At 40.3% G+C, this 25,139-nt stretch overlaps 1 protein-coding gene across 1 annotated transcript; it reads left to right on the top strand.

Annotated features, from left to right (window-relative positions):
- The first annotated feature begins 221 nt into the window (after window positions 1–221).
- avil (advillin) lies at window positions 222–23,187 on the top strand. The gene is made up of 20 exons (XM_014167221.3): window positions 222–465; window positions 885–1,007; window positions 1,113–1,187; window positions 12,629–12,825; window positions 15,268–15,376; window positions 15,492–15,602; window positions 16,791–16,996; window positions 17,236–17,314; window positions 17,430–17,528; window positions 17,700–17,853; window positions 19,434–19,534; window positions 19,653–19,790; window positions 19,918–20,076; window positions 20,278–20,457; window positions 20,738–20,889; window positions 21,120–21,264; window positions 21,473–21,661; window positions 21,926–21,994; window positions 22,314–22,424; window positions 22,677–23,187. Exons 2-20 carry the CDS (start codon window positions 948–950, stop codon window positions 22,788–22,790), a joined length of 2,448 nt encoding a protein of 815 aa, XP_014022696.1. The 5' UTR covers window positions 222–465; window positions 885–947; the 3' UTR covers window positions 22,791–23,187.
- The last annotated feature ends 1,952 nt before the right edge of the window (window positions 23,188–25,139 follow it).

Genomic DNA, 25,139 nt, shown 5'->3' with positions numbered 1-25,139 from the left:
CCTGGCAAAGGGAGGGTTATTTATTACTCCCCCTCCCTCCCTTTCTTTCTACACCTCCTCTCCCCCTTTCCTCCCACCTCCACTATCACTAATGTGTCCTTTCAGCCCGTGGTCTTTTGAATATGAGTCATGTCTGCTCTCTCATTTCCCTGCTGATTTGTGTATCTTTCCTTTTCTCTAATCAGCGATTGGATGGAGCGATAGGAGAGGTCCTGGAACATGCAAACTCAGGCAAATCTCCCAGGGTCCAAGGGCCAGGAGGAGGAAGAGGAGAAGAAGAATGCTTTGATGCCCCAGTGACAATCCTAAATCCTCTGGTACTCACCTGGGGATGTACTGCTGTGTCCAACCTTGAGTCAACAGAAGAACCATCCAGACACACACAGAGACACTTACTCCTACAATCAAGCAAGTAACTTTCTAGCTGTACACCCTTGTCTTCTACCTCTGCAACAGCAACTCCAGGTACTGTTTGACTTGATCATATCTGCCCTCTGTGATTTCTGAGTTTCATCGTGTGTATTGAGAGAAGAGAATTAGGATGTTTTATGGCTGGATCGATATAGGCATACACAGCTTTGACCATCAGAACAGTAAAGTTCACAGTATGTTGTGAACAGTAAAGTTCACAGTATGTTGGGAACTTTGTGACATTGACAATCTAATGTATAGTAGTGGATGTCAATGGCAACGCAGTGCTTTTGAATGCTTCTCCCTCTTCTTCCGACAACACCCATTTTTTGATGCAAATACATTCGTTCTGCAGTAAACCTCCAGTAATCCTGAAATTGATATTGAAGTCCTTTTTAATATCCATCTCAATAACCTCCTGTGTCAGATAATGCAATTTGGTTCAGTGGTTACAGAAATACTCCTTCTTCCAGGGTCCAAAAATCAGGTCCAAGGAACTTTCCAACATAGATTGAGATTGCCTTTATCTGAGAAACATGGAGTACACATTCAGAGCAGTAACCCACAATCCTGGGATTATAATCTGGCGAATTGAGGTAAGGCAGCTGTCAGTCAGTGTATTCTTTGAAAATGATCAGGGTGTGGATTTCACAAAGTCAGTTGTGAAAAAGACAGACATCTGCATTTCTTTGTCCTCACAGAAAATGGAGCTGGTGCAGGTCCCTGAAAAATCACATGGCAACTTCTACGAGGGCGACTGCTACATCCTACTCTCTGTGAGTCTCGGGGCCATGATACTTATCAGGGATGTCATGTCAGCACATTCATTTGTTGAATGAGGGAGTTATGATTTACAATGCCTAGTGAAAGTCTACACACCCCTCTTCACATTTTTCTGTCTTAAAATGTAATCTAAAAGGGATTCAATATTTTTTCCCCCTCTACAGATATACACAACTTCTCCACATTTTTTTTGTGGTACTTTTTACCCCTTTTTTGTGATATCCAATTGGTAGTTACAGTCTTGTCTCATTGCTTCAACTCCCGTACGGACTCGGGAGAGGCGAAGGTCGAGAGCCATGCGTCCTTCGAAACACGACCCTACCAAGCCGCCCTGCTTTTTGACACACTGCTCGCTTAAGCCGACGTGTTGGAGAAACTACAGTACAACTGGCAATCGCGTCAGCGTGCAAGTGCCCGGCCCACCACAGGAGTCGCTAGAGCGCGATGGGACAAGTACATCCCAGCCGGCCAAACACTCCCTAACCTGGACAACGCTGGGCTAATTGTGCCCTGCCTCATGGGTCTCCTGGTCACAGCCGGCTGCAACACAGCCCGGGATTGAACCCAGATCTGTAGTGATGCCTTTAGCACTGCACTGCAGTGCCTTAGACCGCTGCACCACTCAGGAGGCCTACTCCACATTTTCAAAGTGAAAGAAAGCTATAGAATAATTTCCAAATTAACACAAAAAACCCTAAGATTTCTTGAATGCCTATGTCTTCACATGCTAGAGTTAATACTTGGTGAAAGCACCTTTGGCAGCCATTACAGCTGTGAATAATTCTACCAACTTTGCACAACTCTTAGCGCAACATATATCCATAATTTTTGTCAAAACTGGTCAAGCTCAATAAATTTGCTTGGGAATCATTGATGGGAAGCAATATTTAATCCTTGTCTCAGATTTTTTAAATAGATTTAAGTCGGGACTGAGACTGGACCATTCAGGAACACTCAACTCCTCTTGGTAAGCCATTCTGGTGTGTCTTTACATTAACATATGTGTAATTGTCCTGCGGAAATATAAAACCCAAGGTTAGGTTTTCAGAAGACTACGGCAGGTTTTCCTCTCAACTTTTTACCTGGGCTTTGCTCCGTTCATATTTATTTTGATCCTGACAAACTCCCCAGTCCCTGCCAGTGACAAGCATACCCATAACACGATGCTGCCACCAAAATTCTTGAAAATACAAAGGGATCCACAACATTGCATTCACTCCATATTACTAGCCTGTATGATAAAGTAAAACATCCACTCCAAATCATCCATTCTGTTTGCAACAAGGATGTTATGCAATACTGCAAGACAACACAGCGAATACATTAAATTAAAAAACTACAGGTTTGGGTCAAATCCAATACAACACATTACAGAGGGAAACCCTCTCTATTTTCAAGTATTGTGGTGGCAGCATCATGTTATATGTATGCTTGTCATCGGCAGGAACTGAGGAGTTTGTCAGGATCAAAATAAATATGAAAAGAGCAAATCCCAGGTAAAAAGTTAGAGGAAAACCAGCCTCAGCCTTCTGAATACCCTGGGATATAGTTTTATTTTACAGCAAGACAATTACACCAATGTTAATGCCAAAGACACACCAGAATGGCTTTCAAAGTGGTGTTGAGTGTTTCTGAACGGTCCAGTCTCAGTCCTGGCTTCAATCTGCTTGAAAAATCTGAAACAAGGTTTGAATATTGCAGTCCATCAATGATTCCCAATCAAATGTAATGTGATTGAGCAATTTTGACAAAAACAATGGATATGTTGCCCTAAATGTTGGTAGAACCATTTTCTAAATGATTCACAGCTGTAATGGCTGCCAAAAGTGCTTCCACCAAGATTTTTATTTTTTACATTTATTTAACCACATATTGACTAGACAAGTCAGTTAAGAATGCATTCTTATTTACAATGACGGCCTACCCAGTCCAAACCCGGACGACGCTGGGCCAATTGTGCGCCGCCCTATGGGATTTTTTTAACTCTGGGGTGTGAAAACATACGCAATCCAGACATTATTTTTTGTACATTTTCTATAACTTCCTTTAAACTTTGAAAATGTTGTGTTGATCTGTAGGGAACCCCCCCACCCCACCCTACACACACACATTTAATCAATTTTTAGATTGAATTTTAAGGCAGCAAAATGTGAAGACTGTGCATAGGGTGTGTAGACTTTCACTAGGCACTGCATGTTATTAATGCCCTGGAGGGAATCAGTGTGTTTGCTTTGGAGTCTGTTTTGCATGATTATCATAGTGGTGACAGTATTTGCTTGCTAACGGCTATATACCATTGGTCCTGGTTTGAAGTCCTGTGAGTCACAAAATGCTCTTTGTGATGCTTCCTCTTTCTATCTCTCTCTGTTTGTTTGTTTGTCTGTCTGCCTCTACCTCCTCTTCTTTCTATCTCCCCCATCTCCACCCTCTCCCTATCTGTCTCTCTGTCTATCTATCTATCTATCTATCTACACGTGCCTTCAGAAAGTATTCACACCCCATTACTTTTTCCACATGTTGTTGTGTTACAAGGTGGGATTAAAATGGATTTAATGGTCATTTTTTATCAATGATCTACACAAAAATTCTAATATTGGTAAAAAAATGTAATGAAAAATAAAATACTAATATACATTATCTTGATTACATAACGATTCAACCCCCTGAGTCAATACATGTTAGAATCTGTGAGTCTTTCTGGGTAAGTCTCTTCAAGCCCTATCAGTTGGTTGTTCATCATTGCTAGACAGCCATTTTCAAGTCTTGACATAGCTTTCAAGCCGATTTAAGTCAAAACTGTAACTTGGCCACTCAGGAACATTCAATGTCGTCTTGGTAAGCAACTCCAGTGTATATTTTGCCTTGCATTTTAGTTTTTTGTCCTGCTGAAAAGTAAACTTGTCTCCAGTGTCTGTTGGAAAGCAGAGTGAACCAGGTTTTCCTCTAGGATTTTGCCTGTGCTTAATTCTATTCTGTTTATTTGTATCTAATTTTTTTTTATTCCTAGTCCTTGCAGATGACAAGCATACCCATAACATGATGCAGCCAGCACCATGCTTGAAAATATGAAGCGTGGTACTCAGTCATGTGTTGGATTTGCCCCAAACGTAACACTTTGTATTCAGGATATAAAGTTAATTTCTTAGCCAAATTTTTTGCCGTTTTATTTTCGTGCCTTATTGCAAACAGGATGCATGTTTTGGAATATTTTTTTATTCTGAACAGGCCTACTTCTTTTCACTCTGTCATTTAGGTTAGTGTTGTGGAATAACTACATTGTTGTTGATCCATCCTCAGTTTTCTCCTATCACAGCCATTAAACTCTGTAACTGTCACCATTGGCTAGTGGTGAAATCCCTGAGTGGTTTCCTTCCTCTCCGGCAACTAAGATAGGAAGGATGCCTGTATATTTTTGGTGACTAGGTGTATTGATACACCATCCAAAGTGTCATTAATAACTTCACCATGCTCAAAGGGATATTCAATGTTTGTTTTTTGTATTTTTACCTATCTACCAATAGGTGCCCTTCTTTGCGAGACATTGGAAAACCTTCCTGGTCTTTGTGGTTGAATCTGTGTTTGAAATTCACTGCTCGACTGAGGGACCTTACAGATAATTGTATGTGTGGGGTACAGATCATGTTAAACACCATTATTGCACATAGAGTGAGTCCATGCAACCTATTATGTGACTTGCAATAACAAAGAGGTTGAAGACATTTTAGATAAAAACATAATTCAACTTTGACATTATGGGGTATTGTGTGTAGGCCAGTGACACAAAATCTCAATTTAATTAATTTTAGTTTCAGGTTGTAACACAACAAAATGTGGAAAAAGTCAAGGGGTGTAAATACTTTCTAAAGGCAGTGGATCTATCTCTCTCGCTCTCTCTCTCGCTCTCTCTCTCTCAATTCAATGGGGCTTTATTTACATGGGAAACATGTTTACATTGAGAAAGCAAGGGAAGTAAACAATAAACAAAAGTGAGAAGACACAAAACATCAACAAACAATTATTAGAAATGAACAGTAAACATTGCACTCATAAAGGTTTCAAAATGATAAAGACATTTTAAGTGTTATATTATCAACTATGTATAGTGTTTTAGCAATGTGCAAATAGTTGTAGTAGGAATAGTAGGGAAGATAAATAAACAGATAAGTATTGGTGGTATTTACAATGTTGTTTCTGCTCCACTGGTTGCCCTTTTCTCATGGCTACGGGCCACACATCTTGCTGCTGCGATTGCACATTGTGGTATTTTGCCAAACAAATATGGGAGTTTATCAATGTTTTATTTGTTTTCAAATTCTTTGTGGGTCTGTGTGATCTGTGAGAAATATGTATCTCTAATGGGGTCATGCATTTGGCAGGAAGTTAGGAAGTTCAGCTCAGTTTCCACCACATTTTGCGGCCAGTGTGCACATAGCCTGTCTTCTCTCGAGAGCTATGACGGCCTCTCTCAATAGCAAGGATGTTCTTTAATTTTGGGTCAGTCACAGAGGTCAGGTGTTCTGCCACTGTCTACTCTCTGTTTAGGGCCAGATAGCATTCCAATTTGCTGTTTTTTGGTTAATTCTTTCCAGTTTGTCACATAGTTCTCTTTTTGCTTTCTCATAATTTGGTTGGGTCTAATTCTCACTTTTGTTTAATTGTCCTGGAGCTCTGTGGGGTCTGTTTGTGTTTGTGAACAGAACCCCAGAACCAGCTGGCTGAGGGGACTCTTCTCTAGGTTCATCTCTCTCTATTGGAGGGCTTTGTCATGGAATGTTTGGGCATCGGTTTGTTTTAGGTGGTTGTACAATTTAACATCTCTATTCTGGATTTGGATAACTACCGGATATAGTCCTAATTATGCTCTGCATTGTTCGGAGTTTTGCGTTGTACACTAACTACATTTTTGCAGAATTCTGCATGCAGCGTCTAAATTGGGTGATTTTTCAAATTTTGTGAATTCTTGGTTGGTTAGTGGACCCCTAGACCTCACAACCAGAGGGCAATGGGTTCTATAACTGATTCAAGTATTTTTAGCCAGACCCTAATTGCGATGTCGAGTTTTATGTTCCTTTTGATGGCGTAGAAAGCCTTTCTTGCCTTGTCTCTTAGATCATTCACAGCCTTGTGGAAGTTACCTGTGGTGTTGATGTTTAAGTAATGCTTGACTTGGGATGAAAGAAGTGCAGGAGCTGTCTTTTTCCAAGTTGGTTCATTAGACTATGTTCACCGAAATTCACAAATTACATTATGCTATAGACCTGATTATTTACTGTTAATGGTTTATACACATTTTCCATTACTTCTCCATGATTTGTAACCACATTTTCATGATTATTATTATACCGTACATGAAAAGTAAGCATTATTGACACTGGATAGCTGCTGTGTCTGATCCCATGTAGACTTACCATCTCCTGCCATTGTGCCCTTGATCAAGGCACTTAACCCCCAACGAAGTAGAACTCCAGTTAGTCACATGTTGTCAACATGTGGTCAACCGTCAATCTGGAGAGCTCCTGGGTGAGGAGGCTTGGCTTTTGATCCAGCCCCGAAACACCCAAATTTACTTATCAAGGCCCTGTTGAGCAGCTCCTGTTTTGACTACAATGTGGTTAGACCAGGGCTTGAACAAAAGCCTGCACACCCAGTAGCTATCCTGGAGGATGGTTACCACCCTTGATATAAAATATTGCAACATTACAACAAAATACTTTTGTCTTTCTAAAATGATTCCCTCATTCAATGAATCAGGGATCAAATGGATAAAGTAAGCGACTTCAAAGCCAGGTATCTAACTAGACATATTTATATATAAGGCTATAATATTCATGTTTTGGGGGAGATCTATGCACAGCATGTTATTTGTCAATTAGACTATTCTTCGAATATTTTTTTTACATTGTCGCAAATTTGGCTACTGTTTAATAGAGGGGAATCCCAACTTTCCAACAGTACAGATTTATTTAGGCTCTACAGTGGTGGTGGAATGTGACAACGACATTAATGCTTAGTTAGCTATAGCAAGATAATTTCTACAAGTTATGTTTTGAATTGGCTATCTAGTTAGACTTGCCTGTAATTATTTTATACCTTCTGCTGAAATGTCGCGCTCTTTCTCAGGCAACGGCCCACTCGCACTGGCATACAAACAGCACACACAGACAGGCACTGAAGCGTCATTCCAATTAAAAAATGTGCCTTTATGAATTACATAACAAAAATGATTAAACTCATTTCTAGGACTTTTCATGACCTTACAATCCCTAATTTGACAACTTGGAACAGCGCATCATGTGCATTCAGGATGCATGTACAATTTCGAACAGTTTACTCTCATGCACAGATTCACAGACTAGCAGAAAATAAACTTGAACAAAACGGAATCAGGAAATGAATGCCAACTCTCCATTGCTATTCAATGCAGATCCCGCCTTCATTCCACTTCGATCAATAATTTTTTGCCTGTGTGTGAATCTGGGCCCAGCGATAGACTACTTTGTTTTATAGAGGAGGTGGTACGCAGTTCCCCTAAACTTTGAAGTGCCGGTATGGCGCTCTGTACTGCTCTGGCCGAAGTCAAGCAATGTGTTTAGGCCAGGAGCTCAACTTTCACATGCCCTCCCCCTGTTTTATCATTGGAATGTGATACAAAACGAGGCAGCGGTGTGATTTAGGACCATGCGGACGCCTCCGAGTGGTCGGGTAGGCTGTTTGGAGTGTTTATCCGACTGGATAAAAAATATAATAATAATAATTTATGTCCCCCCCACTTTTAAAACCAAAGTTGAGCCCCTGGTTTAGGCCAAGGTAGTTATAGTTCTTTGTGTGGTCTAGGGCAGTGGTCATCAACCTTTTCTGAGTCAAGAACACTTTCTGAGTCCAAAAGCAAGCCAACATCTACTGCTCAGATATTTTTCAAAACATAAGCCTATGCAACATGAACCTATTAAAAACAGTTCTGTAGCTATGAGCTTTGTACAGTAGGCTATAGGCCCAATACAGTATCACTGCGTATTGGCTATGCTTTAATTTCCCTGCCAATCTTGTTCTTCTCAGATCATTTGGAAATTATATAAAACAATTGTAGGTATATGATCACACTAGTAATAGACAATTTATTGTATTACTTGAGAGGCACAGCTAAGTGTGCATAATAATGAGCTTTTTATTTTATTTTACTGCACTAATGGCCTGCATCCGAGAGGAGGGAGGGAGTGCAGCGGTGAAGCTGCCTCTCTCCTGCCTCACTGTCAGCTGGATACAGTCTTCCAGCTGATGGCAAAACTTAACCTCTCTTGGGTAGGGGGCAGTATTTTCACGTCCGGATAAAGAAACGTACCCGATTTAATCTGGTTATTACTCCTGCCCAGAAACTAGAATATGCATATAATTGTTTGATTTGGATAGAAAACACCCTAAAGTTTCTAAAACTGTTTGAATGGTGTCTGTGAGTATAACAGAACTCATATGGCAGGGCAAAACCTGAGAAGATTCTATACAGGAAGTGCCCTCTCTGACCATTTCTTGGCCTTCTATAGCCTCTTTATCGAAAACAGAGGATCTCTGCTGTAACGTGACATTTTCTAAGGCTCCCATAGGCTCTCAGAAGGCGCCAGAACGGGGAATGATGACTCTGCAGTCCCTGGCTGAAAAACAGTAGCGCATTTGGATAGTGGTCGATCTGAGAACAATGACACGGGTGCACGCATGCACGTGGAGACACCATTTTCTTATTTCAGTCTTTGAACAAAAACAACGTCTCCTGGTAGGAATATTATCGCGATTTTAAACAGCGTTTGACATGCTTCGAAGTACGGTAATGGAATATTTTGACATTTTTTGTCACGACATGCGTCCGCGCGTCACCGTTCGGATAGGGACCTGAACACACGGACAAAACAGAGGATATTTGACACCGCGATTGCATAAAGGAGTTCTGTATCTATAATTCTTAAAATAATTGTTATGTTTTTTGTGAACGTTTATCGTGAGTAATTTAGTAAATTCACCGGAAGTTTCGGTGGGTATGCTAGTTCTGAACGTCACATGCTAATGTAAAAAGCTGGTTTTTGATATAAATATGAACTTGATTGAACAAAACATGCATGTATTGTATAACATAATGTCCTAGGAGTGTCATCTGATGAAGATCATCAAAGGTTAGTGCTGCATTTAGCTGTGGTTTTGGTTTTTGTGACATTATATGCTAGCTTGAAAAATGGGTGTGTGATTATTTCTGGCTGGGTACTCTCCTGACATAATCTAATGTTTTGCTTTCGTTGTAAAGCCTTTTTGAAATAAGACAATGTGGTTAGATTAACGAGAGCCTTGTCTTTAAAATGGTATAAAATAGTAATATGTTTGAGAAATTGAAGTTATAGTATTTTTAAGGTTTTTGAATATCGCGCCACTCGATTCCACTGGCTGTTGACTAGGTGGGACGTCCCACATACCCGAGAGAGGTTAAGTCGCACTGCATTATTTCTGCCTCATGTTACTCCTATGAGAAAGTGAAATATTTCTTGATATTAAAAAAGACACAAGGCGCTAATAATAACAACGCAAGCTTAAACGAAACACTTTGCTATACTCATTCATTGCAGCTGAACTGCTGGTGGTAACGTAAGTGGAAGTACAGAGAACGCACATTTTATGGCCTATAAAAGTGTTGAACTAAGTGTTTACGTGCTGAATAACAATTTAAACATGAACTTACTTATAAAAACAGCAGCTCTTTGCTGTATTCATTTAGTCTCTCTCTAGTCATGGTTTTGAAATCTCACATGAGCAAAATTGCTGTGCGCTCGAGGCTTCTTTTTACAGCCTATGGCTCGAGGAAACTGTGCAGACACGGTGATGTGAGCTATCTGATTGGCCAGCAGTAGGCCTATAGGTGCACTTGATTTGCTATCTGGGCCTGCCGAGTATGCAGAGTTCTACCTTCAGACACATGAAATGGTTCAAAATGGGAACACTTTGTCTTCCAGGCGCTAGGGCTGCTGAATCAAATGCACCTACCGCCAACAGTGCTAAACGAAAAAAAGATATATATAATATGAACGCAAAGGTTTATCAGTGTTGTTTTTTACAGAAATGTTTGGTGATCGAATACGAATTACTTGGAGGTCAACCATTGATCGCAATCGATGCGTACATTGATTTTATATTGTCACATGTTTTTCCCCCAATACCGCTTTCCATCAATTTGTATAGTTGACCCTCATGCCAAAATGAATTAAAAGCTTGAAATCAACAAAGCATGAAAATACTTTTTTGTTTTGTTTGTCAATAATTGTGTGCAGGGTGTACCCCTTCACTTTTCCCACATTTTGTTACAGCCGAATTCTAAAATGGATGAAATAAATAATAAATCCTCATCCTTCTACACACAATACCGCATAATGAAAATGAAAAATCGGTTTTTAGAAATGTTTGCAAATGTATTTACAAAAAACAACAGATACGTTATTTACATAAGTATTCAGACCCTTTGCTATGAGATTCGAAATTGAGCTCAGGTGCATCCTGTTTCCATTGATCATCCTTGAGATGTTTCTACAACTTGATTGGAGTCCACCTGTGGTAAATTCAATTCCTTCGACCTCATGGCTTGGTTTTTGCTCTGACATGCATTCTCAACTGTGGGACCTTATATAGACAGGTGTGTGCCTTTCCAAATAATTTCCAATCAATTGAATTTACCACAGGTGGACACCAATCAAGTTGTAGAAACATCTCAAGGATGATCAATGGAAACAGGATGCACCTAAGCTCAATTTCGAGTCTCATAGCAAAGGGTCTGAATACTTATGTAAATAAGATATTTCTGTTTTTTAACATTTCTAACATTTCAAAAAAACTGTTTTCACTTTGTCATTATGGGGTATTGTATGTAGATTGATGAGAGAAAAATACAATTTAATCAATTTTAGAATAAGGCTGTAATGTAAAAAAATGTGGAAAAGTCAAGGGGTCTGAATACTTTCCAAATGCACTGTGTACGTGGTCTGTCGTATGTTTTTTTGGTAAGAAGCCAATTTGACATTTGCTCAGGACATTGTTTTCACTGAGGAAATGTTGGAGTCTGCTGTTGATGATACTGCAGAGGATTTTTCTGAGATTGCTGTTGACACAGATTCCACAGTAATTATTGGGGTGAAATTTGTCTCCAGTTTTGTGGCTTGTGGTGATCAGACTTTGGTTCCAAAAATTGGGGAATATGCCAGACCTAAGAATAATGTTGGAGAGTTTAAGAATAGCCAATTTGAATTTGTGGTCTGTATATTTTATCATTTTGTTTAGTATACCATTAACACCACAGGCCTTTTTGGGTTGGAGGGTCTGTATTTGTCCTGTAGCTCATCCAATGTAATTGGAGAATCCAGTGGGTTCTGGTAGTCTTTAATAGCTGATTTTTGCGCTTATTCTTTGCATTATTCTAAATTTGATTAAATTGTATTTTTCTCTCATCAATCTACATACAATACCCCATAATGACAAAGTGAAAACAGTTTTTATGAAATGTTAGAAATTGCGTTATATTGCTGAAAAGGTTGGAGAAGTGGTTTATCCATACATCTCAATTTTGAATAGATAGCTCTTCATTAAGCCATTTCTCATTGTTGTTAGTTTTCTTAGGTTTTCTGCCTGAATTAAAATGTGATATGTTAGCTGATAGGTCAAATATATTTTTCAGGCTTCCTACTTCTAAGTTTACACCTTCACTATTGCAGGGAAACATTTTGTCCAGGAAGTTCTCTAGGGGTGATTGGCTTTGTTTTTGGCCAATTGTTTTTTGGTAGGTATCTACATGTAACAGTGTAGGTTCTGTCCCTCTCTTCGCCCCAACCTGGGCTCGAACCAGGGACCCTTGCACACATCAACAACTGACACCCACGAAGCATCGTTACCCATCGCGCCACAAAAGCCGCGGCCCTTGCAACGCAAGGGGAACAACCACTTCAGGTCTCAGAGCGAGTGACGTCACTGATTGAAACGCTATTAGCGTGCACCACCGCTAACTAACTATCCATTTCACATCGGTTACATACACTAACCTCCTTCCATCGATAGCATTTCTCAATAGCATGCAGTTTTTTCGGCTTCGATGCCTCATGGTTGAGTATTGCTCTCTTCAAGTAGATTGTGATTTTGCTGTGATCTGATAGGGTTGTCAGTGGGCTAACTGTGAACGCTTTGAGAAACTCTGGGTTAAGGTCAGTGATAAAGTAGCCTGCAGTATTACTGCCAAGAGATGAGCTATAGGTGTACCTACAGATGTAGTTCCCTCGAAGCCTATCATTGACTATGTACAGACCCAGCGTGCAACAGAGCTGCAGGAGTTGTGACCCGTTTTTTGTTGGTTGTTTTATTGTAGTTGTGTCTAGGGGGCCATATTGATCTCTCTCTCTTTATCTCCCCCTGTCTGTCTCAGACCCAGAAAGTGGGCAGCTCTCTGTCCTATGACATCCACTACTGGATCGGCTCCCAGTCCAGTCAGGATGAACAGGGTGCGGCCGCAGTCTACACCATCCAGCTGGATGAGTTCCTGGGATCAGGGCCCATCCAGCACCGCGAGGCCCAGAACCATGAGTCGGATGCCTTCCGGGGATACTTCAAACAAGGGGTCATGTAAGTATATACAGTGGCTTGCGAAAGTATTCACCGCCCTTGGATTTTTTTCTATTTTGTTGCCTTACAACCTGGAATTAAAATAGATTTTTTGGTGGGTTTGTATCATTTGACTTACACAACATGCCTACCACTTTGAAGATGCAAAATATTTTTTCTTGTGAAACAAATGACAAATAAGACAAAAAAACTGAAAACTTGAGGGTGCATACCTATTCACCCCCCCAAAGTCAATACTTTGTAGAGCCACCTTTTGCAGCAATTACAGCTGCAAGTCCCGGGGTATGTATCTATAAGCTTGGCACATCTAGCCACTGGGATTTTTGCCCATTCTTCAAGGCAAACTGCTCCAGCCCCTTCAAGTTGGATGGGTTCCGTTGGTTTACAGCAATCTTTTAGTCATACCACAGATTCTCAATTGGATTGAGGTCTGGGCTTTGACCAGGCCATTCCAAGACATTTAAATGTTTCCCCTTAAACCACTCAAGTGTTGCTTTAGCAGTATGCTTAGGGTCATTGTCCTGCTGGAAGGTGAACCTCCGTCCCAGTCTCAAATCTCTGGAAGACTGAAACAGGTTTCCCTCAAGTATTTCCCTGTATTTAGCGCCATCCATCATTCCTTCAATTCTGGCCAGTTTCCCAGTCCCTGCCGATGAAAAACATCCCCACAGCATGATGCTGCCACCACCATGCATCACTGTGGGGATGGTGTTCTCAGGGTGATGAGAGGTGTTGGGTTTGCGCCAGACATAGCATTTTTCTTGATGGCCAAAAAGCTCAATTTTAGTCTCATCTGACCAGAGTACAGTCTTCCATATGTTTGGGGAGTCTCCCACATGCCTTTTGGCGAACATCAAACATGTTTGCTTATTTTTTTTTTTTAAGCAATGACTTTTTTTCTGGCCACTCTTCAGGAAAGCCCAGCTCTGTGGAGTGTACGGCTTAAAGTGGTCCTATGGACAGATACTCCAATCTCCACTGTGAAGCTTTGCAGCACCTTCAGGGTTATCTTTGGTGTCTTTGTTTGTCACGTCCTGACCATAGTGAGTGGTTATTTTCTATGGTAGAGTAGGTCAGGGCGTGACAGGGGGTGTTTGTCTGGTTTTGTATGTCTATGTTTTGGTTCTAGGTTTGTATTTCTATGTTGGTGTTATTTGGCATGACCTCCAATTAGAGGCAGCAGGTTGTCGTTGTCTCTAATTGGAGGTCCTATTTAAGTTTAGGTTTGTCCCGCAGGTGTTTGTGGGTGATTGTTCTTCGTGAGGTTTATGTTCCTCCAGCGTCACGGTTTGTTGTTTTGTATTTACTTAAAGTGTTAATTGTTGCATTCGGTTTCACTGATTTAAATAAAACATGTGGAACTACGAAAACACTGCATCTTGGTCCGCTCTTTCAAACAGCCGTGACATTGTTGCCTCTCTGATTAATGCCCTCCTTGCCTGGTCCGTGAGCTTTGGTGTGCGGCCCTCTCTTGGCAGGTTTGTTGTGGTGCCATATTCTTTCCATTTTTAATAATGGATTTAATGGTGCTCGTGGGATGTTCAAAGTTACTGATATTATTTTATAACCCAACCCTGAGCTGTACTGCTCCACAACTTTGTCCCTGACTTGTTTGGAGAGCTCCTTGGTCTTCATGGTGACGCTTGCTTGGTGGTGCCCCTTGCTTAGTGGTGTTGCAGACTCTGGGGCCTTTCAGAACAGGTATATATATACTGAGATCATGTGACAGATCATGTGACACTTAGACTGCACACAGGTGGACTTTATTTAACTAATTATGTGACTTCTGAAGGTAATTGGTTACACCAGATCTTATTTAGGGGCTTTACAGCAAAGGGGGTGAATACATATGCACGCACCGCTTTTCTGTTTTTAATTTTGTATAATTTTTTTAAACAAGTTATTTTTTTCATTTCACTTCACCAATTTGGACTATTTTGTGTATGTCCATTACATGAAATCCAAATAAATATCCATTTAAATTACAGGTTGTAATGCAACAAAATAGGAAAAACGCCAAGGGGGATGAATACTTTTGCAAGGCACTGTACATATAATTTATATATATATATATATATATATATATATATATATATATATATATATATATATATATATATATATATATATATACACATATATAGCGAGAGAGAGAGAGAGCAATCAAACAATCTCATCGTTATACTCTGTTCAGTATTCCCATTCTGATCATATTCTGAAGCACTGTGGGTAATTCTTCTGTGGGTGTAGGTTAGGCAAAGGAGCATAGTTATCAATGGTGATTAGTGTACCCACCCATACAGATTTGATTATTGAGCAAAAGCTCTTATTTCAACGTCACAAAAAACACAATGTATTTTGTGCACGCAATACAGACATTACACTGTAATAAAACCAAGAGAAATGTATTTTATAGCCTACTTACCTCTCTGTCTCCTACAGCTATAAGAAGGGTGGGGTGGCATCAGGAATGAAACACATAGAGACCAACAGTTATGACATCCAGAGACTGCTGCATGTGAAAGGGAAGAAAAGGGTCAGCGCCATGGAGGTGAGAAACACAGATACAGGGGGATTTCATTCTGTGTAACACAACAGGAAGTGCCGCAGAAAATGCTTGAAAATTAACTTGCAATGTATCTGGCACAATTTTGCCCATACTGTAGGTAGAGATGAGCTGGAAAAGCTTCAATCTTGGGGATGTCTTTCTGTTGGACTCTGGTAAAACCATCATTCAGTGGAATGGACCAGAGAGCAACAGACAGGAGAGGCTCAAGGTACGGTAACGATCTGTGCAATTGCTGTTCTCAAGGAGTGTATCAACAGTGAAGTCAATGTAATCTTATTACACATACCTCCAATCACTGACACGATGAAGCTAATTCCACATTGGTAGCTCAATAAACCAAGAGTGGTTGAAGTGAAATCCACTCCCCTAAAGATTGGCTGTAGAGACCCCTAGTAGAAACACATTAGAATCAACACTTTAGATTAGAATCACAGTAACTCAATCACGTACCTCTGGGTTATTCCACCAATTCTGTGCCTTTTGAAAATATTTGATTTCACCTACTTTTAACATTCTGTCATAAAGAGCACATGTTCAACTTTATTCAAAACAAATCTTTTCATCTCGAAAGGTTAAATAACATTTTTTTTTTAATAATAAGTGCCTATTAAGTGCCAAATAAAGTAACAGGGTTGACCATAACAGGGTTGATGATTTCATCTTAGATCAGACATAAATCCCATTGTGACAGTGGGGAATGGAAGCTTGTTGTGTGCAACAGAGAGCGGCAGTTGAATGCAAACTTCACAAAAAAACGTTTATTGCTAAAACATTTCTAGCCTGTCTATCTATGGGTAACAGGGTTGACAGGTGTTATGCTCGACCTGTTCAGTTGTCCCATCACAAAACACCAGAAAATTGCCAAAAAGAGTAGAACCAGCTCACTTGCGTTTACACTATGATTTGACTATTAGATGTTAAATGTTTCTTTTGGAAAAAAAGGATTGAAAACTCAATAAAAATGCAGTTATTGTAACAGGGTTGACCTTAAAAGAGGGAGAGACATAAATTGAACCACTAATCACATGAAATAAATAATCTTCAGAAATTACTTTGGCAAATCAAGTAAATAACTTGGGGCTTCACAATGATGATGAAACTTGGGAAAGTGTTTGGTGGGTTGAAGTGGGTTGAAATCTTCCTAAAAGTGACACAGGGTTGATGGAGGGACATGTACAAATGCAGAAATGTTGCACTTTATAAGCCTTAATTCATGTAAAAAAAATCGGATTTATCGAATTCTCCAGGTGGTATATATTAAAGGGCACTTCGTTTAATTTAACAGACTTTTAAAATGCAATATTGGTGAACAATTTCTACTGAAAATATCAAAGGGACGCAACATGCACTCTTTTCATGGAACGACATCTCTAACTTTACATTCTGTGACTTTTAGGGCATGCTGCTGGCTAAAGACATTCGGGACAGGGAGCGAGGGGGTCGGACAGAGATAGGGGTGATAGAGGGGGAAGCAGAGGCAAATTCCTCTAAACTGATGGACATCCTGACTAGCATCCTGGGGCAACGGACCTCCAAGCTGCCCAGTGGAACGCCTGATGAAATAGCTGACCAACAACAGAAAGCGCAGCTTACTCTGTACCAGTGAGTGGCTAAGGGCCCATGTCCAGATGTCCTGTATTTTTGCCTGTTTGGATTGTGTCAGGCATTTATTGCAAAAAAAGTTAACTCCAATAAGTTTAAAACTCATTCTGAATCATAGTTAGCCTAGTCCAAGCCATGTTTGGCATGAAATAAGATACAAGAAGTTGGCATGATAGCATGACTGGCACTCAGGCTAAAATCATACTTAGTCATTAGTAAGTATGTCCTTTCCCCAACAGTGTGTCTGATGCTGAGGGCCAGATGAAAGTCATAGAAGTTGCCACTAGGCCACTGGTTCAGGACATGTTAAATCATGATGTAAGTCTGCAGAGCAGAAAATTGTACAAGTCGGACATCATTTGATATAAGCATTATGAAGAGTTGTGGGTTCCCAGTTATAGACATTAGCTCATGTGACTTAATCTTTCTCCAGGACTGTTATTTCCTAGACCAGGGAGGGGTGAAGATCTTTGTGTGGAAGGGGAAGCAAGCCAACAAGGCAGAGAGACAGGCTGCCATGTCCAGAGCTTTGGTGGGTATAAGAGATCACACATACTGTACATACTGTATGGTATCTTCTTTTTGTTTCCTCTTTTTGCAACAAAAAGTCTGCCAGAGTGGCAGCTTGAGTTTTGTGTGCCAAGTAACCAGTTGCAGTATCTGATGGGAATGCACTGAATCTGTCTCCTTCCTCTGTGAACAGGAGTTCATTAAGCTGAAGAACTACCCCACCACCACCAATGTGGAGACAGTGAATGACGGGGCAGAGTCTGCCCTCTTTAAGCAGCTGTTCCAGAGCTGGAGTGTGAAGGAGCAGACTGTAGGCCTGGGAAAAACACACAATGTGGGGAGAGTGGGTATGTGTTTCTATGTTAGGTACCAGATCCAAATCAATAGCTAGAAATGGGATAAAAGGTATTGTCTTTAAGTGACTACCTTTCCCCCTTTCGAATGTATGTTTGACATGAGTGCTTGGAAAATACTATCTTTAGTATCTAATTCCTCACTTTGTATTTGTCTTTATTTTGTGATTCAACACTGTTGTTACTATATATATATATATATATATATATATATATATATATAGTTGAAGTCAGAAGTTTACATACACTTAGGTTGGAGTCATTAAAACTCGTTTTTCGACCACTCCACAAATTTCTTGTTAACAAACTGTAGTTTTGGCAAGTCAGTTATGCACAAGGTACATGTCCTGACACAAGTAATTTTTCCAACAATTGTTTACAGACAGAATATTTCACTTATAATTCACTGTATCACAATTCCAGTGGGTCAGAAGTTTACATACACTAAGTTGACTGTGCCTTTAAACTGCTTGGAAAATTCCAGAGAATGATGTCATGGCTTTAGAAGCTTCTGATAGACTAATTGACATCATTTGAGTCAATTGGAGGTGTACCTGTGGATGTATTTCAAGGCCTACCTTCAAATTCTGTGCCTCTTTGCTTGACATCATGGGAAAATCAAAAGAAATCAGCCAAGACCTCAGAAAAAAATTGTAGACCTCCACAAGTCTGGTTCATCCTTGGGAGTAATTTCCAAACGCCTGAAGGTATCACGTTCATCTGTTCAAACAATAGTACACAAGTATAAACACCATGGGACCACACAGCTGTCATACCGCTCAGGAAGGAGACGCGTTCTTTCTCCTAGAGATGTACGTAGTTTGGTGCGACAATTGCATAAAAAATCTGCCATTTCCAGCTACATTAGTCATTTACAACATTAACAATGTCTATACTGTATTTCTGATTAACTTTATGTTATTTTAATGGACAAAATATTTGCTTTTCTTTAAAAAACAAGGACATTTCTAAGTGACCCCAAACTTTTGAACGGTGGTGTATATATGCAGTACCAGTAATAAGTTTGGACACACCTACTCGTTCAAGGGTTTTTTTTACATTTACATTTTAGTCATTTAGCGGACACTCTTATCCAGAGCGACTTACAGTAGTGAATACATACATTTCATGCATTTTTTTGTACTGGCCCCCCGTGGGAATCGAACCCACAACCCTGGCGTTGCACACACCACGCTGGCGTTGCAAACACCATGCTCTACCAACTGAGCCACTATGTCTACATTGTATAATAATAGTGAAGACATCAACACAATGAAATAACACATATGGAATCATGTAGTAACCAAAAAAGTGTTCAAGGCAAAGCTATCATCAAGGCAAGGGTGGCTACTTTGAAGAATCTCAAATATAATATATATTTAGATTTGTTTAACACCTTTTTGGTTGTGTGTTATTAAAAGTGTTATTTCATAGTTTTATATGATTGTTATATAAGTGTTATTTCATAGTTTTGATGTATTCACTATTATTCTACAATGTAGAAAACAATAAAAATAAAGAATGAGTAGGTGTGTCCAAACGTTTGACTAATACTGTATACATATATACCTTAGCCAACGTCACTCAGGAGAAGTTTGATGCCACGCGGATGCATGTGATGCCAGATGTAGCAGCACAGGAGCGCATGGTGGATGATGGCACTGGCCAAGTGCAGGTAAACTCACAAAAACATTAACTCTGAATCATGTAATTTGTTCCAAGATATCTCTCGGTCATTTGACTCACTGTTTGTTCCTTGTGGATATTTCATACACTCTCTGTGACACATGCAGGTGTGGCGTATCGAGGACCTGGAGCTGGTCCCAGTGGAACCCCAGTGGCATGGCTTCTTCTATGGAGGAGACTGCTACCTGGTGCTCTACACTTATGAGGTCCACAACAAGCTCAACTACCTCCTTTACATGTGGCAGGTAAAGGAGCTTACTGCCATTGTAGAACGCATGAAGGTTAATCCATTTATTTGTAATAACATGGCAATAAAATTGCATTACTTTAGACATAAATACATCATCATTACAGTTAATATATTTTTTTCAGGGGCGTCATGCCTCTCAGGATGAGATAGCGGCATCTGCCTTCCAGGCCGTGGCCCTGGATCAAAAGTATGGTGACCAGCCTGTACAAGTAAGGATCACCATGGGCAAGGAACCCAGACACTTCATGGCCATGTTCAAGGGTAAAATGGTTATATTTGAGGTGAGACAGTTTTGTTTTTGATTTAATGGTACAATGATACAATTTAAGACTTGTGAAACTGGTTTTCATTTTCTGAGATCAATGGATTGTCTTTTGATTATCCGTGATTACAGGCTGATTTAGGATTTCAAACCATGAAGTAATTTATTACAACATATTTAAATCAAACCTGACCTGCTCTCCTCATCTTCTGTTCCTCAGGGTGGTACCTCCAGAAAAGGGACATCTGACCCAGAGCCACCCATCAGATTGTTCCAGGTCCACGGTTCTGACGCCTCCAACACCAAAGCCATCGAGGTGCCGGCCCTGGCAGCCTCGCTCAACTCAAACGATGTCTTTCTGCTGAGGAGCCAGTCCGGGATCCACCTGTGGTGTGGCAAGGTACTGTAGGGAGGATAAATAGGTATATCCAGGTGTGGATACCAGGTGTGGAGCCTGCTGGTTTTCTGTTCTACCAGATAATTAATTGCACACACCTGTTGTCACAGGTCAAAATCAGTCCCTGACTGAAGGGGAACAATGAAAAAAATGAAGTAGAACATGCTTCGAGGTCTAGAGTTGAGTTTGAGGGGTATAGGGAATAGGGTGCCATTTGGGACGCAGACACAGAGATATAGAGATGGTACAACATTCTGTCTAATAGTCTCTCTCTGATTGGCAGGGATCAAGTGGGGATGAGAGAGCCATGGCTAAGGAGGTCAGTTCTGTAATTGGACAGCACTCAACTGCTGAGCAGATCGTGGCGGAGGGTCAGGAGCCTGTTGAATTCTGGGATTTACTTGGAGGGAAGGCCCCTTATGCCAACGACAAGAGGTAATAAACTGTCATAAAGTATGGCAGTATGTTACCATGCCATTATCTGTATTTCAACCAAATATTCTCTCATATAATGTCAATTGGAGCAGCTGTATTACGTTAGTGAAGTGATTGCAATCCTAATCCATGTGGATTGATGTGAGTCACTGTGCTAGATATGTTGGATTTCAAGTAAACAGTTTGGTGTATTTAGATTTGTGTGTGTGTGTGTTTCTTGTCTCTGAAAGACTACAGCAGGCTGTTCTGGATCATCAGCAGCGTCTCTTTGAATGCTCCAATAAGACTGGCCGTTTCATCGTTACCGAGGTGACCCAGTTCACACAGGATGACCTCAGCGAGGATGATGTCATGCTGCTAGACACATGGGACCAGGTACAGTGTGTATTGTTAAAACACAACTTGCAATGTTAACCAAATTGGTATAAAGTAAATCACACAATTATAAAACATTATACTAACGAAAAGGTAATAGGTCTGCAATCAAAGCGATGTCACATAAAGCTTACTTTATTTTGTATAGTTTTATATTTTATATTACATTTGTGAACCGTCATCAGATATCTGATCATGTTGCATCCAGGTTTTCCTCTGGGTAGGGAATGAGGCCAATGAGTTGGAGAAGAAGGAGGCTGTGCTCACCAGTCAGGAGTACCTGCGAACCCACCCAGGGTCCCGGGACCCTGACACCCCCATCCTCCTCATCAAGCAGGGGTACGAACCCCCCACCTTCACCGGCTGGTTCACCGCCTGGGACCCCTCCAAATGGAGCGTGAGTGCAAGTGATCTCCTTCTCTTCCAGATGAACTCTCGGCCTGTGTGTGTGTATGTCTGTGTGTTTGTGCGTGTGTGTGTGCTTGTGTGTGTGTGTGTGTGTGTGTGTGTGTGTGTGTGTGTGTGTGTGTGTGTGTGTGTGTGTGTGTGTGTGTGTGTGTGTGTGTGTGTGTGTGTGTGTGTGTGTGTGGCAAAAATTGTACATAACTGTTTAAGTTAATAGATTCCATCAATAATACTGTACACACATTTGTTGTGTTAGGGAGGGAAAACTTACGAAGAGCTGAAGAAAGAGTTGGGGGAGGTGACATTCCTCATAAGGATCACAAATGTAAGCACAATTTTATTTATCTATACATTCACCAAAACTTGGTGTAAAGAGAGGGATTGAGAAAATGATGAGCTGGATCCATCAATCAATTGACCTAACCTTGCTGTGAACTCAACCCAATAGACTAAGCGATACCTCAATTGTATTGGCCCTGTACACACTCAGGCCATACAACAGATTTACAACCCACTTTGGTTGTGATACAACTGATTGTTTAGTTTGTCTGGACAAAAATTATTACACATCCATTATGCCTCGGCAGCCGTTGTGTAAAAAAGAATTGTCAGACAAACTCCTGAATCTAATCTTTGCCTCTCAGGAGCAGAATGGTGTTGAGACCAAGAAGAACTTCCAGTCTTACCCACCAAAGGACCTGATCAACAAACTAGCCAATGAGCTGCCTAAGGGTGTCGAACCCACCCAAAAGGAGGTAGGTGTACTGAGCTGCTATAATGAAGTGACTAGTGTTCAAAGTACTGCCACACTGATACACTCAGATGCTGTATTCATTGGTAGTTTTTAAAGTGTGAAAAGTAGATTCTCTCCTCAATACTCTACTATGAGTTACGGTGTAGTACAACTTGTTTTAAGTGTCTTGACAAATGTATTCTTTACACTTGAATGTTGCCTTGAAAAATGTAAATGGTCTCCTTCTTCTCTCTCTCCCTCCTCTGTCGTCCAGAAACATCTCTCAGACTCAGACTTCAGTGCCATATTTGGAATGTCTAAAAACCTGTTTGCCAGCCTGCCTCTATGGAAGCAGCTGAGCATTAAAAAAGGCAAAGGCTTATTTTAAGGGGACTGAATCTCTCATAATTTTGCATCAATTTCCAGATGTTTAAATTTGCAAAGCATACTAATTGTACCTTGTTCCAACATTACTTTTAGTTCGTGTCTTATTATTTTGTTCTAATTTCAAAGTCTGTCATAAATTCAATGGATGTCAGAAGGCATTAACTGAGATATTTAATGTTTTGTGCATTTAAAAAAATATTTTGATTGTACATGTCTACCTCTCAATCAAACATCCATGTTAAATACAATCAATCTAATAAAAACATCAATGTGTGTATTCTCAATGATTATATTATTGCCTCTTCGGACCACGCACAACTACCATATATCCTGTAGTTTTGTTAATTGTAATATGGTATGGTAGGACTCAATATACAAATAAAAACAGGGGAGATGTCTATCATTGTTATGTGTGTTTCATCCATGTAGTTCACAAGAGGCTTTCAGGGTCTTGATTTCTTGGTGTAATTATCTTTCTCCTAATCCATCTTCAATAAATTGTTGTTAATAATGTCAAAATCAAACATGCATAACTGTGATTGAATTGTTTTGAGTCCTGAAAATATATTTTATGGCAAACTATTTTTATTACCAGACATTTTTGGAGGTGTGTTGTGTTCAATGCATGCAACCTTTATACCATGTTGTTGCACTATATTCGGGGCATGTCTATTCCTATGACGTCACGACGTCCCCTATATTTACGTACACATTGAAACAACAACAGAATCTAAAGCAGAGATACAGAAATACACTATGGAAAAAGAAGGAACAGCACTGTCAGAAATCAACTCAATGTAATTGAAGACTCCATAGACTCTAACCACTTCTGGGAAAATTGGAAAACACTAAACAAACAACAACACGAAGAATTATCTATCCAAAATGGAGATGTATGGGTAAACTACTTCTCCAATCTTTGTGGCCCAATAACAAAGAACAAACAGCAAAAACATATACATGATCAAATACAAATCTTAGAATCAACTATTAAAGAACCCACTGGATTCTCCAATTACATTGAATGAACTACAGGACAAAATGCAAACCCTACAACCCAAAAAGGCCTGTGGTGTTGATGGTACCCTCAATGAAATTATAAAATATACAAACCACAAATTCCATTGGCTATACTTAAACTCTTTAACATCATCATTAGCTCTGGCATCTTCCCCAATATTTGGAACCAAGGACTGATCACCCCAATCCACAAAAGTGGAGACAAATTTGACCCCAATAACTACCATGGGATATGCGTCAACAGCAACCTCGGGAAAATCCTCTGCATTATCATTAAAAGCAGACTCGTACAATTCCTCAGTGAAAACAATGTACTGAGCAAATGTCAAATTGGCTTTTTACCAAATTACTGTACGACAGACCACGTATTCACCCTGCACACCCTAATTGACAAAGGGTCTGCTATACAAATTGATGGAAAGTGGTGTTGGGGGAAAAACATACGACATTATAAAATCCATGTACACAAACAAGTGTACTGTAAAAATGGACAAAAACACACACATTTCTTCCCACAGGGCCGTGGGGTGAGACAGGGATGCAGCTTAAGCTTCACCCTCTTCAACATATATATCAACGAATTGGCGAGGGCATTAGAACAGTCTGCAGCACCCAGCCTCACCCTACTAGAATCTGAAGTCAAATGTCTACTGTTTGCTGATGATCTGGTGCTTCTGTCCCCAACCAAGGAGGGCCTACAGCAGCACCTAGGTCTTCTGCACAGATTCTGTCAGATCTGGGCCCTGACAGTAAATCTCAGTAAGACTAAAATAAGGGTTTCAAAAAAGTTCCAGTTGCCAGGACCACAAATACAAATTCCATCTCGACACCGTTGCCCTAGATAACACAAAAAACTATACATACCTCGACCTAAACATCAGCGCCACAGGTAACTTCCACAAAGCTGTGAACGAGCTGAGACAAGGCAAGAAGGGCCTTCTATGCCATCAAAAGGAACATACAATTCGACATACTAATTAGGATCTGGCTAAAAAAATACTTGAATCAGTTATAGAATTCATTGCCCTTCATGAGGTCTGGGATCCGCTCACCAAACAAGAATTCACAAAATGGGACAAACACCAAATTGAGACTCTGCATGCAGAATTCTGCAAAAATATCCTCTGTGTACAACGTTAAACACCAAATAATACATGCAGAGCAGAATTAGGCCGATACCCGCTAATGATCAAAATCCTGAAAAGAGCCGTTAAAATCTACAACCACCTGAAAGGAAGAGATTCCCAAACCTTCCATAACAAAGCAATCACCTACAGAGAGAGGGACCTGGATAAGAGTCCCTTAAGCAAGCTGGTCCTGGGACTCTGTT

The sequence above is a fragment of the Salmo salar genome, chromosome 22 (genome assembly GCF_965601325.2).
Source record: "Salmo salar chromosome 22, fSalSal1, whole genome shotgun sequence".
NCBI lineage: Eukaryota > Metazoa > Chordata > Actinopteri > Salmoniformes > Salmonidae > Salmo > Salmo salar.
This window is presented reverse-complemented; position numbering and strand designations above follow the sequence as displayed.

Excerpts from the sequence above, each read along its gene's own strand:
- avil (XM_014167221.3), top strand. The coding sequence starts at position 948 with ATGGAGTACACATTCAGAGCAGTAACCCACAATCCTGGGATTATAATC. Across the intron at positions 15,377-15,491 it reads AAAGGGTCAGCGCCATGGAG|GTAGAGATGAGCTGGAAAAG; the intron begins GTGAGAAACACA and ends CCCATACTGTAG. Across the intron at positions 21,662-21,925 it reads GGGACCCCTCCAAATGGAGC|GGAGGGAAAACTTACGAAGA; the intron begins GTGAGTGCAAGT and ends TTGTTGTGTTAG.